General features: G+C 47.6%; 1 protein-coding gene across 1 annotated transcript; it reads left to right on the forward strand.

The window, feature by feature from the left end:
* Window positions 1-342: 342 nt before the first annotated feature.
* Nek2 (NIMA related kinase 2) lies at window positions 343-13,565 on the forward strand. Its single transcript, XM_032915438.1, has 8 exons — window positions 343-593; window positions 1,046-1,263; window positions 1,517-1,757; window positions 5,365-5,447; window positions 6,093-6,219; window positions 7,012-7,231; window positions 10,010-10,135; window positions 11,671-13,565. Exons 1-8 carry the CDS (start codon window positions 498-500, stop codon window positions 11,889-11,891), a joined length of 1,332 nt encoding a protein of 443 aa, XP_032771329.1. The 5' UTR covers window positions 343-497; the 3' UTR covers window positions 11,892-13,565.
* Window positions 13,566-15,772: the final 2,207 nt, after the last annotated feature.

Consider the following 15,772-nt stretch of genomic DNA (forward strand, 5'->3'; position numbering starts at 1 on the left):
CCGGTTTACGTTCAGGGGCCGCGTGCACATGAGTCGGAAAAGGGTGGGGGGGGTCAAAGTGGAAAGGTCAAAAGGCCAGCGTCTCCAGTCTGAGATCTTTGGACCTCCGTTACCACAGCGACCTCAGCGGAGGAATGGAATTACCGAAGCCCCAACAGGCTTTGCGCGATCCCAGGTCCCTGGGGTTTTCGATGCCGCGCGAACTCCGTAGAACAGCTCACTAACGCAGACACCAACGCGGACGCGGTTGCCTAGCGACACGCATTTTCCCAAGATGCCTAGCAGTGTTGTGTTTTCTCAGCCAATCAGAGCTGAGATGCACCTTCACTGTGGACCAATAGGAGGCGAGGCCGCAGCCCGCGACGGTTGACCGGGCGGCCGGTTGCTCCGCTCCGACAAGCAGACTAAGGTCCCCGGGGTCGGCGCGGTTGGCGTGCGGCGGGCGAGCCTGGACTCCGAGCGGCGCGGTAGTGTGGTTGCCGGGGTGGCCGCTTGTCATGCCGTCCCGGGTGGAGGACTATGAGGTGCTGCACAGCATCGGCACCGGCTCCTACGGCCGCTGTCAGAAGATTCGGAGGAAGAGCGACGGCAAGGTGAGGCGCCGGGCAGCCCTTCCATGGCGGGCTTAGGGAGGAACTAGCGTCGCCTACGCTGGGAAGGGGCAGGGTGTCCACCTGAACTCTTCGTGGAGGACCGGATTGTAGCCTCCAGGGAAGGGAAGGGTAGGGTTCGTGGGCTGGCCGCCACGGCTGGAAACCCCTGGAGGCGCGAATCCGCGGCGGGCGGAGAGCGGAGCTCACGTGCTCTGCTTCCCCTCTGCGCCCTAGGCCTTCCAGGACTCAAGCGTAGGGGATGGTGCCGCCCACATTTAGGGTGGGTCTTCCCAGTAAATTAACCCGGTCTAGACTCCCTTCGCTGACACGCCCATGGAGTTTCCGGAGACCCTGGAACAAGACACATAGTGTTAAGTTTTTCAGCTTTGGAAATTTCATCCTTTGTCTCCGAGGACAATAGATCCTCACACCTTGAGAATGTTGTGTTTCAGATCCTGGTGTGGAAAGAACTTGACTATGGCTCCATGACAGAGGTGGAGAAACAAATGCTTGTGTCTGAAGTGAACTTGCTTCGTGAGCTGAAACATCCAAACATCGTCCGTTACTACGATCGTATTATCGACAGAACCAACACAACCCTATACATTGTCATGGAGTACTGTGAGGGCGGGGACCTGGCTAGTGTCATTACAAAGGGGACCAAGGATAGGTAAGCTGAACCGGTCTAGTTTGGTGGTCGTTAAGTACAGTCTGTCGAGAACAGGGGCAGAGTCCTTAATAATGTGAATGTTTCTGTGCTTGTTTGGTGGCTGCATGATAGGTTGGAAAGTCCTTAGCAAATCAGTTCCCACAGTTCATGCCAAAAATAATTTACTTCCGTGTTTGTACACTTTAAATGATTTGTCCTGTATTGAAGATGATTTCATTCAGGATTGTGAACTGTGTGATTGCTTTTGCTCCAGACAATACTTAGAAGAAGAGTTTGTCCTTCGAGTGATGACTCAGTTGACACTGGCCCTGAAAGAGTGTCACAGAAGGAGTGATGGTGGCCACACTGTACTTCACCGGGACCTAAAGCCAGCCAATGTCTTCCTGGACAGCAAGCACAATGTCAAGCTTGGGGACTTTGGACTAGCTAGAATATTGAATCACGACACAAGTTTTGCAAAGACATTTGTTGGCACACCCTATTACATGTCTCCTGTGAGTATTTCAGAATTTAACTTTTTTTTTTTTTTTTCCCCTGAGACAGGGTTTCTTTCTCTGTGTAGCCCTGGCTATCCTAGAACTCACTTTGTAGATCAGACTGGCCTTGAACTCAAAGTGATCCTCCTGCCTCTGCCTCCCAAGTGCTGGAATTAAAGGTGTGAACTACCACATCTGGATTTAACTTTTTAATATCTTAAGTGGAGCATTTAGATGTAAAGAAACGAGGCTTGGGTTGCTAAATAGCCCAGGATTCACAGTACAGTTTAAGTTTTGAGTTTTTACTTTATTCCCCTGATATTGGGGACTGAACCTAGGCCTTCAGACATTTGAGGCAAGCGCTATGCCATTGAGTTATAGTCCAAGTTCTTTTTAAATATAATACATATTTGTTAAATGTTTATTATTTTTGTATACATAATATGTGTGTCTTGTGAGTGATGGTGTGTGTGTGTGAGTGAGTGTGTGTATGTGTACAGTGGAGCCGGAAGAGGGACTGGACTCACCCATTCCACACATTCAGACCAGAGTTTCAGGCAACTGTGCTGACCAGATACTAGAAATTGAACTCCAGTCTTATGGAAGAGCATCAGGTGCTTAACCACTGAGCTCTCTAACCCCACTTAGATTTTTCTCCAAAGAGACTTCCTGCCAAACAGTTCCTCTGTATTCAACTAGAGCTTTAAAAAGGAAAAGAAAACTAAAGACTTATCTATGTGTATGGGTGTTATGTCTACATGTATGTAAGTGTACCGTGTCTGTGCCAAATGCCCCAGGGGGTCAGAAGACATTGGATTCTTTGGAACAAGAGTTGTGGATGGATTGAGCTGTCATGTCAGGGCTGCAAACTAAACCCAGGCCTCTGTAAGAGTAGCAGGTGCTTTAAAACACTTGCAGTGTCCCTCATGACCCAGGTTAGCTAGACAGTTCTGCTAGCCTAGAACTCAGAGATCTGCCTACACCACATTGCTCAGCTTTTGTTTTTAAATGCCGGGGTTACAAATAGTGTTTAACACAAAGGTGTTTCCCAAGGAGTCAGTGAAACAGTGTTTAAAGGCAACAGTGTTTCCCAAGATGTCAGTCCTGAAGTGGTGACCTCAGACTCCCTGGGAGTACTTTTTCTTAACATACAGAATCCTGGACCCCAAGTAAAATGCCGCTGGTCACACTTCCTGTATCAGCAGAAAGCTGAGATGAACTTAGATGCTCAGGTGCTTACTGCTTATGAGTTTAGAACCCAGGCCCAAGGAATGATGTCTTCACATTTAGGGTGCATCTTCCCAGCTGAGCTAAGCCAGTGTAGACTCCCCTGATCTATACATAGAGACTTGTGTCCTAGGCGGTGTTAGATGCTGTTAGGTGGGCAGTATTTACTGTCACAGTAACCTTGTTTGGTGAGGCTCAGGCCTTCTCACACAGGCATCTAGTTTAGTATTGGATTCTGCCTGTCCTGTTCTCATTGTCACTCTGCGTTTACAGAGCGTTTCCAAATGTCTTGTCATCACGAGGCACCTTTTGGTGCCTATTCTTGTATGAAGTATTCCTGATTATTAGATTGTAGAACAGTTGTTGGGGCGAGGGCATGGCAGTCTTATCTGTCATTAGATGTCAAGGTCAGGGCATGCCTTTAATCCTAGCCTGGTCTATACAGTGAGACCCTGTCTCAAAACAAAAGCAAAGCAAACAAAATACCAACCAACCTCAAGTCTATAAGGGACAACATTGCTGTGTTAATGTATAAAATTGTAGCAGATAGAGGATTCTTCAGTAGTTCACAGAGATTTCCAGAATTTTCCCGAGAAAAAAAACACACTAGTAGAACTAGTGACAGTCTAAAACGTTGTGAGTTTGTGATTATCTTCAGAGCAGGGCTGTTTTCCCATGGAGTCGTGTTTCATACTGAAAGCTTGGTTACGATGGGAAATCACCCAGAGGTTAACACCTGCACGGTCTTTGTGCCTCCTTTTCCTACCTGCCTTTGTGACCAAACGAGCTCAGTTTCCCTGAGACATAAGCCAGGAGAAGTAAGGAGAGGTTTAGTTACGGCTGCTGCGCTTTATGACAGCGGACTGAGGGCGTGCGTGCGTGCGTCTGTCTGTCTGTCTACACCAGAAGAGGCCATCGGTTCCCCCTGGAGCTGGCGTTAGAAGCAACTGTAAGCTAATAGGCTCTCAGCCTAAACCATCTCTCTAGCCCCTTTCTTTGATTTTGTGTGCATTGGTGTTTTGCCTGTGTGTATGTCTGAGGCTGTCGGATCCCCTGGAATTGGAGTTACAGACAGTTGTGAACGGTTATGTGGGTACTGGGTCACCTGGAAGCCAGTGCTTTTAGTTGCTGAGCCACCTCTCTAGCCCTTATTTATTTATTTTTGAGATGAGTCTCAAGTAGCCCAGGCTGGCCGTGATGAAGGATGACCACGAACTCCTGAACCCCCCTCTCAGGAGCAGGGTTAAAGGTATTCTAACAGCCAGTCCTCTGATTTTTAAAATGGAGTTTCTAGTCAGTGCCTACTACTGTGTGTAGTCCCAGCTTTTGGAGGCTGAGGCAGGTGTCTGAGACCCTTGTCTCTAAACAAAACAAAATGGTGTTTGCTTCCCTTGAGGATAGCAGGGAGAGCTCTCTCATGGTTGCCTTTGAATTGTAAATATCAAACATTTAATTTGTGAAAGTGAGTGAATGAATTGTGCGTTAAGTTGCCAGGACAAGACCTTTGCCCTCTCTCAGTGTAAATGTGAGGATAAAGTGGATGCCACCATCTTGGCTGCTGTAGTCTAAGCTACATCAGCCTTTTGGATGTGAAATTTTGAAAATTTTTGTTACAGATAGAAAATTTAACGTTTTTTCTTCTCTCTCTTTTAAATTTTACTTTATATATTTCATGGACACCAGAAGAGGGAATCAAATCCTATCGGAGGTGGTCGTGAGCCACCATGGTGGTGCTGGGAATTGAACTCAGGACCTCTGGAAGAGCAGCCAGTGTTCTTCACTCTGAGCCATCTCAGCCCCATGTTTTCCTCTAAACTGAATATTACCAAACGTTGAGGTTCTGTCTTGTTTTCAGTTTAGTGATTTATTTATTGTGGGGTTCATTTTGGTTGTCGTAGTTTGTTTTTGATAGTAAATCCTACACCCAGGGCTCCCTAGAACTTGAATAGCTGAGAATTACTTTTGAGTTTTTAAAGATTTTATTTATTTTTATTTTATGTGTATGAATGTTTTTCTGGAATGATCTACAGCGTATGTATTCGGTGCCTGGGATGACACAGGGCATCAGATCCTGGAATTGGAGTTAGAGATGGTTATGAGCTGCTATGTGGGTGCTAGGAGAGAAACCCGGGCCCTTTGCAGGAGCACCGTGTCTTGGCTGCTGAGATGTGTGTGTAGCCCATCATTTCCTCATGCCTCTACCTCCCAAGTGCTGAGGTTACAAGTGCGGGCCACCACACCACGGTTACTGTGCTTGGGATCCAGCAAAGGGCTCTGTGCCTGCTGGGCAAGCACTGTACCAGCCAAGCTGGCTCAGCCCTCGGGTTGGAAATTTTAAACTTTGAAACAAAACAAGCTCTCACTTCCTTGTTACTTTTCTTTTTACCCTCTCCTTCAGGAGCAAATAAGCCGCTTGTCTTACAACGAGAAGTCGGACATCTGGTCGCTGGGCTGCCTGCTGTATGAGTTGTGTGCACTAATGTGAGTGTGCATGGTTCAGGCTCACACTCTGGTTACACTCACCGGGCCCTGTCACAATAGCAACAGCAAAATACCCGACTTCTACACATTTAGAATGGAACCTGTCGGGCCAAGTCCTGCTGTGTTCAGGAAAACGGGTGCTGGAGGGCCGTTTATAGATCAGGCCAACAAAGAAGATACAGCAGGGGTGGGCAAGGTCTGGGGTTGGGAGGACAGGAAGGACTGAGTCTTGACACTTTCCTCCAGCACTGCCAAGCTGGTCCCCAGAACCACAGTTGTACAGGGATGGAGGAAAGACTTTCCATCCCACTGGAGACAGTTTGGGCTGTCCTTGTGTCTAGTAGGCGGAAGCCGCAGTGCTGCAGAATGTTCAGAACATGGACACAGCCCAAGTCAGAGAGCTGTTCATTCCTAAAATATGGCAGTCCGGCCTTGTCACACGCACAGCGGCGACACTGCTAACTGTAGCCAGGGCGAGTCCCAGATGAGGGAGTAGAGTGCAGAGCGGACTCCAGTCGCCCATTTGTTCCTGTCCTTTGTGTTCATTGAACATTTTTATAACTTCTGTTCTCCCTTGCCCTCTTCTCTCCCTTCTATCTCTTCCCTCCTTTCTCTTTTAATTTTTTTTTTTTTTTTAAATCCCAGGCCTCCATTTACAGCTTTCAACCAGAAAGAGTTAGCGGGGAAAATCAGGGAAGGGAGGTTCCGGCGCATCCCCTACCGCTACTCTGATGGCTTGAATGACCTCATCACTCGGATGCTGAATTTAAAGGTAATGGTTGCAAGGCCCTGTGTGTTCTGTCTCAGACTCTGAACTTTGGAAGTGTATTCTTGTGTAAAGATGGATGATAACTAAAGAAGCCGTCAGTCTCTCTGGCTAAAATCGTGTTAGCGCAGGCGGACGCTCACAGGTGTGGAGACACGGCTCCTCAACAACCACGGCCTCACATCTTCTGCCACAGTGACCAATGGGTCGTGGCATGGAAGGACCGAGGAAAGGCCATCTCAGAGCAGCAGTGAGAGTAAGGAAGGAACCAGAATGGGCTGTTACTCCCCTTCTCTGTAAGGGATGACAAGAGTATGAGAGGAAGGTCAACACGGGGTGAAAATATCCTGCAAAGGTTCTCTAGCTGGCTGGTGGGACAGGAGGCAGGTGGTCTTTGTCAGCTGAAGAGAGTGACATGGGGAGCTGGGGCTTTGCGGAGGATGCAGGAGGGGTGTGGTGGGGCATGCGGGGGACAGACTGTAAGACTAAAGGTTGTGAGGATGTCCTTGGTATTTAGAGAAGCAGGTCCCACTTCTGCAGAGCAGCCCAGTGATTTCCAGTGTGTGTATGGGTGTGAGGAGTTCTGCAGGCCTGAGCCAGCTCCTTAAAATCAATGAGGAAGGAGAAACAGGAAGATAAACCTGTGTCTTGGTGCAGACCTAGCACTTTGTGACCAGTGAACTTGTGTTTCCAGGTGTTTAACCAGATCTCTTGATGCAGGAACTGTCTTTTGTTTACCCTGCTGACGTAGCTGCTTTTCTTAAGATGACTCTGATCTGCCTGCCACACTTTCTTCAGGACTACCATCGACCTTCAGTGGAGGAAATTCTGGAGAGCCCTTTGATAGCAGACTTGGTTGCAGAAGAGCAAAGGAGAAATCTGGAGAGGAGGGGACGGCGCTCAGGCGAGCCTTTGAAGCTGCAGGACTCCAGCCCTGTGCTGAGTGAGCTCAAGTTGAAGGAAAGGCAGCTGCAGGATCGAGAGCGAGCACTGAGAGCTCGGGAGGACAGCCTGGAGCGTGAGTAGTGCCCAGAGCCAGGGAGCCAGGGAGCCAGCAACTGACTGCAGTGGGAAGGTGGGGCCGGGGACTGAACAGAAGAACTTATATGCACAGGCCATTGGAACCTTCTTTTTCTTTTTAGTTGCAGGTCCTGGGGATTGTGTGTGTGTGTGTGTGTGTGTGTGTGTGTATACACACACACACACACACACACACACACACATATATATATGGTTTCATTAGAAATTCTATTAGAAAACCCTCCCATGACAATGGTCATGGAGAGAATATAGAGAGAATTGTCTACAGTGTGGTTTTACCTCAGTAATTACAGTAAGAGTTGGGGCCACAGTATGTTATTTGTTGTGAATTTCTATCAGCCAGATCTAGGAAGCCGAGCAAACTAAAGCACCATTTTGGTAGCAGGTGTGTGTCTGCGCTCTCCTGTTTGGTAGCGGGCATGCGTCGGCGCCCTCCTGGCAAGCATATGGATTGTTTAGAAACAAAGCCGGTGAGCTCAGACTTGAAAGCCACCCAGAGGTGGCCTCTACCATGCAGCAGAGGACACACAGAAGACACCCAAGACGCCCAGAGACAGGCCTAACACATCTGCTGATGCTCTTAATTAGACAATCTAGCAAAGTAAATTTGCTCCACTTCAGTATTTGGTATCCAGCTCTGTGAGTCCACAGACGCAGGCTTTTCCTTTACTGGTTTACGTGAGGTACGTTAGTGACAGAACTTTAGAGAGCAGTTTCCTTTTTCGCAAGGCTCTTGAAACGACTGCAGGGCACAATTGGTTCGTTTCTGAAGGAGCATAGGAGTTCTTGGGAAGGTCTGGTGTTTGCACAGATGGTGCTCTGGCTATGCAAAGAGGTAGATCTGGATTTCAATGTTTGGAGCTGAGTGAGTCACCAGAAATCATCAGAACTCACTGTATGATTCATTGGCAAATATTAGCCATGAAGACACTGCCACAGAGTTATGAGAAGTAGTGAGAAGGGCTGGGCATGGTGGCACGTGCCTTTAACCCCAGCACCCAGGAAGCAGAGGCAGGTGGGTCTCTGAGGTCAGAGCCAGCCTGGTCTACAGATCATGTTTCAGGACAGAGGGCACCAGAGCTGCACAGAGAAACCCTGTCTCAAAACAAAACAACAACAACGAAAGGTAATGAAAAGCATTCTGAGTCAGCTTTGTAAAGGTGAGCCCTTAAAATAGTCGGACGGATGGATGGACGCTGCAGATAAGCTCTGCTTACTCACACTGAGATGATGAAACGGTTGTCAAAAGGAAAAGCGTTCTCAGTCAGAAAGCTCAGTGCAGGGCTGAGCACTTGGCAGTAATAATAGAAGTGATTGCAGACAGTAACTTACTAGGTTGCCATCTTTGTCATCTTGAATGAGTTACATTTATTAACACTGCAAGGACCAAATAGAACATGCCTCCATTGCCTCCATTTGTCTGGAAGGATCTGATTATTCCAAGTAGCAGAACTTCAGCTTTGGCAAAATAAATAAATGAATAAAAGGATAAAAATAAAATGTACATGCTGCCTACCTTATCTGCTTTTTTTTTTTTTTTTGGAGGAACATGACATTGATTCAGACAAACAGATTACAAAGATAATTTCTGTGTGAGAACACTTGCACATGCTTACAGACAAGACATTTCATTGTATTTTCCAAGTCTGCATGGTGCTCATTTGCACTTGCTAAAGTCGAAGCTGTTACAGCACAAGAGGAGTTTGTCCACTGAACTTAGAGTGGCACAGTGAGGGCCGATTCCTTCACAGTGCCCAGCTACAGAACTCTGGAGCAAGTGTTTGTGGCTATACCCTGCTGTAGTCTTGTTTGTTTGTTTGTTTGTTTGTTTTTTGGAGCTGAGGCCCGAACCCAGGGCCTTGTGCTTGCTAGGCAAGTGCTCCACCACTGAGCTAAATCCCCAACCCCAGTCTTTTAATTTTTTAAACCCTGTTTTTAAAGATGGTTCTTAAATGCTTTACCCTTCCTTCTAGCCCACCACCCACCAGAGGTAGTGGAAAAGAAAGGTTGTTAGGATACAGGGACAGTGGACCTGTTTAGCAATTGTTTTTTTGGAGCAGCTCTCACCTGCTTTGTCAAGAAATCAGCAGTTGAGTTCACAAGAATCATCAGCGGTGCTCAAGCTACTCACAAACACTTTATGAACATACCAGCAGTCTGGTTTGGTGGTGTTGGGATAGCAAACACAGCAGCAGCAGTGGCATGACAGAGCAGAGACTTGTGCTCCTGCAAAGACGGCCCTAAGAGTTCTGATCGGGTGAGGGAGCAGCAATCCCAACCTTTGCAGTGAGGTTTCTTTCTACTGGAGCTGCTGCAAAGTGCGGCAAAGTGTAGTTTACTGTTGTGTTAAGATCGTTACCAATGCCACACCATGCTTCAAGACAAAATGACATTTATTTGTAATTAGGAGTAAATATTTCACAATATGTAATTACATATATTTTTGTGATTAATCACTGCTTTAATTATGTTCGATTTGTAACAATGAAAATAGATCCTGCATGTCATATTTATATTGTGATTTGTAACAATAGCAAAGTTATAGTTATGAAGTAGCAACAGAAATCCTGTTGTGGTTAGGGTCACCACAACATGGGGAAGTGTATTAAAGGGTCCCAACATTAGGAAGGTTGAGAACTTTCCCAGCCTGCAAGTGGGGTGAGGAGAGGAGGAGATAGGACCGCCAGGCCGCAGGAGATGTTTGTGGCCAGAGCTCCTTAGTCATTGGTGTTGCTTTTCCATTCCTTTTTTCAAGAGAAAGAACGTGAACTTTGTATTCGAGAGAGACTTGCCGAGGACAAACTGGCCAGAGCCGAGAGTCTGCTGAAGAACTACAGCCTGCTGAAGGAGCACAGGCTCCTGTGTCTGGCTGGCGGCTCAGGTATGCCCGTGAGCTGCACACACAGCACCTCACACACACTACCTCACATGGGACGTGCGCCTCAGTGTGGCCCCCAGAGTGGTTGTAGGCCTTGATCTCAGGGTGACATCATTGAGTTTCCACTCCTGAGTGGAATGGGCTTTGCTGCTGCAGCAGCTAAGTCCCTGGGCGAGAGACCTGACAGGAGTTGTAATTTCATTTCAACTTCACTCACCAAACCGAAAGGCATAGGTGATAGGTAAAATTTAAATTTTTGAAATGGGAACACTTTCAAAATTATACATTTCAAGTTTTTTCAGGTATGGTGCTATTGTGGTTTGCATAGGTATGGCCCCCGTAGACTTGGGTGTTTGAATCTTTGGCCGTAAGGAGTGGCACTGTTAGCCTTGTTGGAGAAGTGTGTTACTGTGGGGGCAGATTTTGAGGTCTCCTATGCCCAGTGTGGCACACAGACAGTCCCTCCTTGCTCTCCGCTCCTTCCCCCAGCACCATGCTTGTCTGCATGCTGCCATGAAGACAGTGGACTAGTAAGTCTCTGAACCTGTAAGGCAGCCCCAGATTAAATGTCCTTTAGAAGAGTCGCCTTTGTCATGGTGTCTCTTCCCAGCCATGAAACCCCAAGACAGTTATGTTACCAAAACTGTTTCTACGTTTTCAAGCAAACATCCTGGTATTTTAAAACTACCACACACCTCAGTCATAGCATGGCTTAACAGGCATGGTGACAGAAGCCTGTGATCCTGGGCTGGAGAGGTGGCCCAGTGGTTAAGAGCACGGACTGCTCTTGCAGAGGTCCTGAGTAAAGTATGGTCCCAGCACTTGAAGGACTGAGGCAGAATTGCTGTGAGTTTGAGACCAGCTACTGTGCATAGCGAATCCAAGAATCCTAAAGAAAAGGGCCGGCCGGCCGTTGGCTCATTGGTTAACAGCACACACTGCTTGCAGTTCTCACCAGAGAAAGCATTTACCTGGCTTAAGTTTCAGAGATTCAGTCCATGACCATCATGGTGGCATGTGTGGTGCTGGTCAAGTAGCTAAGCTACGTTTTCATCTGCTGGGAGTTCCTCCAAGGTCAAACCTCCTAATCTTTTCAGTTAGTGCCGATCCCCAATTACTAAGCATTCAGATATATGCACCTATGAAGCCGTTATTTAAACCACCACACTGCTCTTCCCAAGGACAAGCAACAGCATTGGAGTTAGAACTTCATGAATTTTTATTACTGCGTAAATGTAAAGTCATGTGCTATAAAATCACTTACTGCAAAAAAAAAAAAAAAAATGTGTACCATGGGAACTTAAATCTGGACGCTGGTCATCTTTTTCTCTTCGGCTGTGGCTGGTGTCAATACTTGTGATAGTAACAGCAGGTGTGAATTTGGTTCCTAGCACACACAAACAGCCCTCCTGCCTGCAACTCCAGCTCCAGGGGAGTCCTTGACCACCTGTTCCAGAGACCGTCTCACAGGTATCAGCCGATCTGTGTGATACAGTTGGCCTCAGGTAACTCAGACCCTTTTCTTTTTCTTTCTAAAGAACTTGATCTCCCATCTTCAGCACTGAAGAAGAAGGTTCATTTCCATGGGGAGAGCAAGGAGAACACCACAAGGAGTGAGAATTCCGAGAGCCAGCTCGCCAAGTCCAAGTGCAGGGACCTGAAGAAGAGGCTTCATGCTGCCCAGCTGCGGGCTCAAGCCCTGTCTGATATTGAGAAGAACTACCAGCTAAAGAGCAGGCAGATCCTGGGCATGCGCTAGGCCAGCAAGGCATGGAGCCGGGTCAGCACTGGTGCTGACAACGCACGAGAGATTGGACTCAGCCGCTGTAGTGTGTGTGTGTGTGTGGTGAGCATGGCCCTGGGATTGTTTGTGGTCTCCGAGATGGACATGTCCTCTTCCTAATCCTCCTGTGTAGAAAGCATGCTGTCTTTGCTGGGTGCTTGGGCTTTTGATCCTGTGTGCAATTACTACTTGGAATATGAGATGGGACGCTATAGATACCATAGATCTTAGGAGAAACAATGTTAGAGAAAGAACATTTAACCTGGAGGAGTCGGAGAGGTTTGCTCAACTGAGAGATGCGGCCTTCATGGCAGTTTGCAGGTGAGGCTTCAGCAGGTATGTGATCTTGCTGCTAACGGAATAGGGCAGGGCCCACAGGGTTCCGTCCATGTCATAGGTGCGGTGAGCTTATCAGTGTGTGATGCTACAGGGACCCAGCCTCTGGCCTGAGCCTGAGGAGAAGCCACTCACCAGCATTCCAGTTCCAAGATGCTCCTGGTGCTAGTTAAAATGCAGATTAGACTTGGGAGGGAAGAACAAGGGCTGAAGCCATTACTTACCTTGGGGAAACTCGTTCTAGCACAGCACCCAGTGAGACTGACAAGGCTCGCACTGGAGACAGGCTGCTGGGAGCCCTGAGAGCTTCCTCCCCACTGTGTGCATGGCCTGTCCCCTTCTGTCTGTATCTGACCTCAATGTCAGTTGATAACATTATTAGTTAAGTGCTGTCTGTGCCCTCAAGTATGAGCTGAATGGTCGGAAATGCCACAGAGTCTGTATATTTTAAATCACACATGTGGTCCCCAAACATTGAATGTTGGAGAACTGTCTTCAGAAAGTTGGTCTATTTAAGGCTACTGGGAAAAGAGCGGGAATCCTTTGCTATCTGTCCACAGCCCCTTGAGACACCTTCAGCAAAGAACAGTGTGCATGCAGTCTGTGTTTTTGAGAGCCATGCGAGCCTTCACCTCTGTGAGGACCAGATTGCTGTTTGTCTACAGTTTCCTGAAGGCCTCAGCAGAAAGGGATTCCTTTTTCCTAGTAAGTGCTGCTGGCTGAGAGGAGGTCAGAAGTATTTTAATGCCATCTGTTTCATGGCTAAACACGCAGACTCCTTGCATTTTAAAATTCTGTGTCCTTTACTTTCTGGAGCTATACTAGCTTGCTTGGGTGTGTAACTTGCCAGAGTTGACTTTTCTAGTGCTTTATGTAAACTCTGCTGTTGGCACTTGCAGCTGAAGCAGCTGAAAGAGGGGTTGCTCACTGTTGCAGCACTGGGATCTCTGGCAGCTGCAGAGGCAATGCCTAGGAGCTTTTGCAACTTTGACTTCAGTAGCAGCTTGGGATGATAAAATATGGTGAGTGTCTTGTCTGCTGTGGAGGGCCTGACAATCTGCCAAGTGGGAAATCTTGTTAGAAACCAGAAACTCAGTGTGGTGGTGATCCCGCCTTTTCTTTCTCCTTTGGTCTATAATGATATTGACATAGCTATTCAGAGTAAAATCTGTGTATACAAAAAAATTCTAAGTATGAGGTTTTAAATGTTCTTGAACTTCAGAAAAACTTAATTGAATACAATTGTTTATAATTAACAAGTCATCTTATTTATAAATTTTCCAATATAATATAAATTTATTTTGTGGAAATTAATCACTGTGACATTTATATTCTGTGTGTGCATCTGTGTATGTGTGTACGTACTTGTGTGAGGCGCACATAGCCCCTAGAGGGTAAACTCCAGTGTCATTGTTCAGGCACTGTCCACTGTGGTTTTTGATAAGGAGTCTCCCTGGCATGGGTAGGACATAGCAATTTTGCCAAGCTTGCTATCTTCAAATCCCAAGGTTCTCCCTCTGTCTTGCCTCCCTAGTGCTGAGATTACAAGCACATTTTACTGCATCTAACTTTTTATGTGGTTCTGGACCCTGAGTTGAGTTCCTCCCACTTGCACAGCAAGTACCTTTCTGACTGAGTTGTGTCCTTAGCACACGATGTCTGTGATTTGTTTTTATTCTGGATGTCCTCTGTGTCCCATTTTTCTGTGCTGTAAAACTGACTTTCCTACAGTTCTGTCTTCCCTCTGCTGCAGGCTGTGGTGGGACTTACTCTCTTGTATCTGCTCAGCCAGCCCTGCCGAGCAGACTAAGTCGCTGCACAGGGAACTCTGGGCAGTGTTTAGAAACATTCCTGTTTTTGTTTTGTTTTTCAAGGCAGGGTTTCCCTATGTAGCCCTGCTGTCCTAGTTCTCAATCTGTAGACCTGGCTGACCTCGAAGTCAGAGATCTGCCTGCCTCTGCCTCCCGAGTGCTGGGATTAAGTAAGGTGTGAGCTATCAGCACCCTGTTGTTCGGAGATGTTCTTGAAAGTCACATGGTTAGTCCAGTGACACTGCCAACTGAGTGTGACCAGCTGGGGGCTGGCGTGTACACCACCTACACAGACAACTTACTTTGCATTTTGCTGTTTAGTGTGTGTGCGCAGACGCATGCCCGTGTGGGTCACAGTTGTGTTGTCTTTCTCATCTCCATTTTACTCAGGCAGAATCCTCCCTGAACCAGAGCTCACTGGGTCCGGCATCTGAGTCACTTGCCACAGTGATCCTGTGGTCGTGGGCAGCTGTCATGCCTTCCTGGCTTTTACATGCATTCTGGGGAATCTCAGCTCTGGCCCTCAGCCACCTCCTAGTCCAGAATTTTAAAAAACATGTCTTATTTGAGCATGAAAAACTTTACCCACCATATTTTTATGTAACATTTCCCTGGTATTGCTAATTGTATGAGCACAATAGAGACCAAGTTATGGAAGGCTCAGTAATAACTCCCTCAGGTATACAGACAGCACACTGGTGGAATGCAGCTCTCATACAGGAAATGATGCTTGGCCAAGCGCAGAGATTCCCCATAGGCTGGTCTGTGTAGTGTTGAGTCTGCCTCCTCGCCACAGCAGCATCTGCAAGACTCAGTCCAGAAGGACCGTGCAGGACCCTGGTCCACGCAGGACCCTGGTCCACGCCTCCCTGGCTCTGTCACGTGCTCTTGAGTGTCCTAAGAAACTGGGGAACTTTAACATTTGTCTTCATCCTGGGCAATGTCAGCTTTAAATGGAAGTGCTTTGAGCCTGACCCTGTGTTAGTCCTGGAGAGTGCTGCAGCAAGAGTGTGTGTGTGTGTGTGTGTGTGTGTGTGTGTGTGTGTGTGTGTGTGTCCGTCCATCTGTCTGTCTCAACAGCTGAAGACATGTCACTTGCTCTCCCTTCACCAGCCCTGTGCAATGTCTGCTGCCCCTACCAAGGCCTCCCCAGGAGCTTTAGCCCTAGGCTAGGTGCATCCACCCACCTCCAGCAGGTCTCTCACATGGCAAAGGGCAGAGCAAGTGACAGATGGATTGTGACTCACTGGTCAGAGCTGCCTAACACTGACACCTGTACCCAGGCCCCAGCCGAGAATCCTGTCGAGTTAGAGACTTAACTGTAGGCGCAAGACCTTCCAGGAGAGCAGTCAGCAGTCTCAACCACACGTTAAAACCAGCCCTTAAGAAATAACCTTTCCCACTTCATTTTAAAGTCTGGAGCCAGCTAGGAGGCTGTCTTGGACTCTTAACTTTCATTCATTTACTCAATGGACAGTTATTGAGTTACCATGTTGAAAGGCTGATGTTTAACCCATTACTGTGGAGAGAGCCCGATCCCGCACTAGATCTGTGGTGGTAGGCAACTGAGAGAGTCAGCCATAAGTGCTAGGGAATGGAATAAAGCTGGTCAAAAGAGGTGTGTGCACACTTTTGGGGAAAAGGGACATTGGCATTCGACAGGCAGAGCAGGGGTTGGGGACCCCAGTGGGGCAGGGACTGTGGAGGCAG

This window comes from Rattus rattus, chromosome 10 (assembly GCF_011064425.1).
Source record: "Rattus rattus isolate New Zealand chromosome 10, Rrattus_CSIRO_v1, whole genome shotgun sequence".
NCBI classification, from domain to species: Eukaryota; Metazoa; Chordata; class Mammalia; order Rodentia; family Muridae; genus Rattus; species Rattus rattus.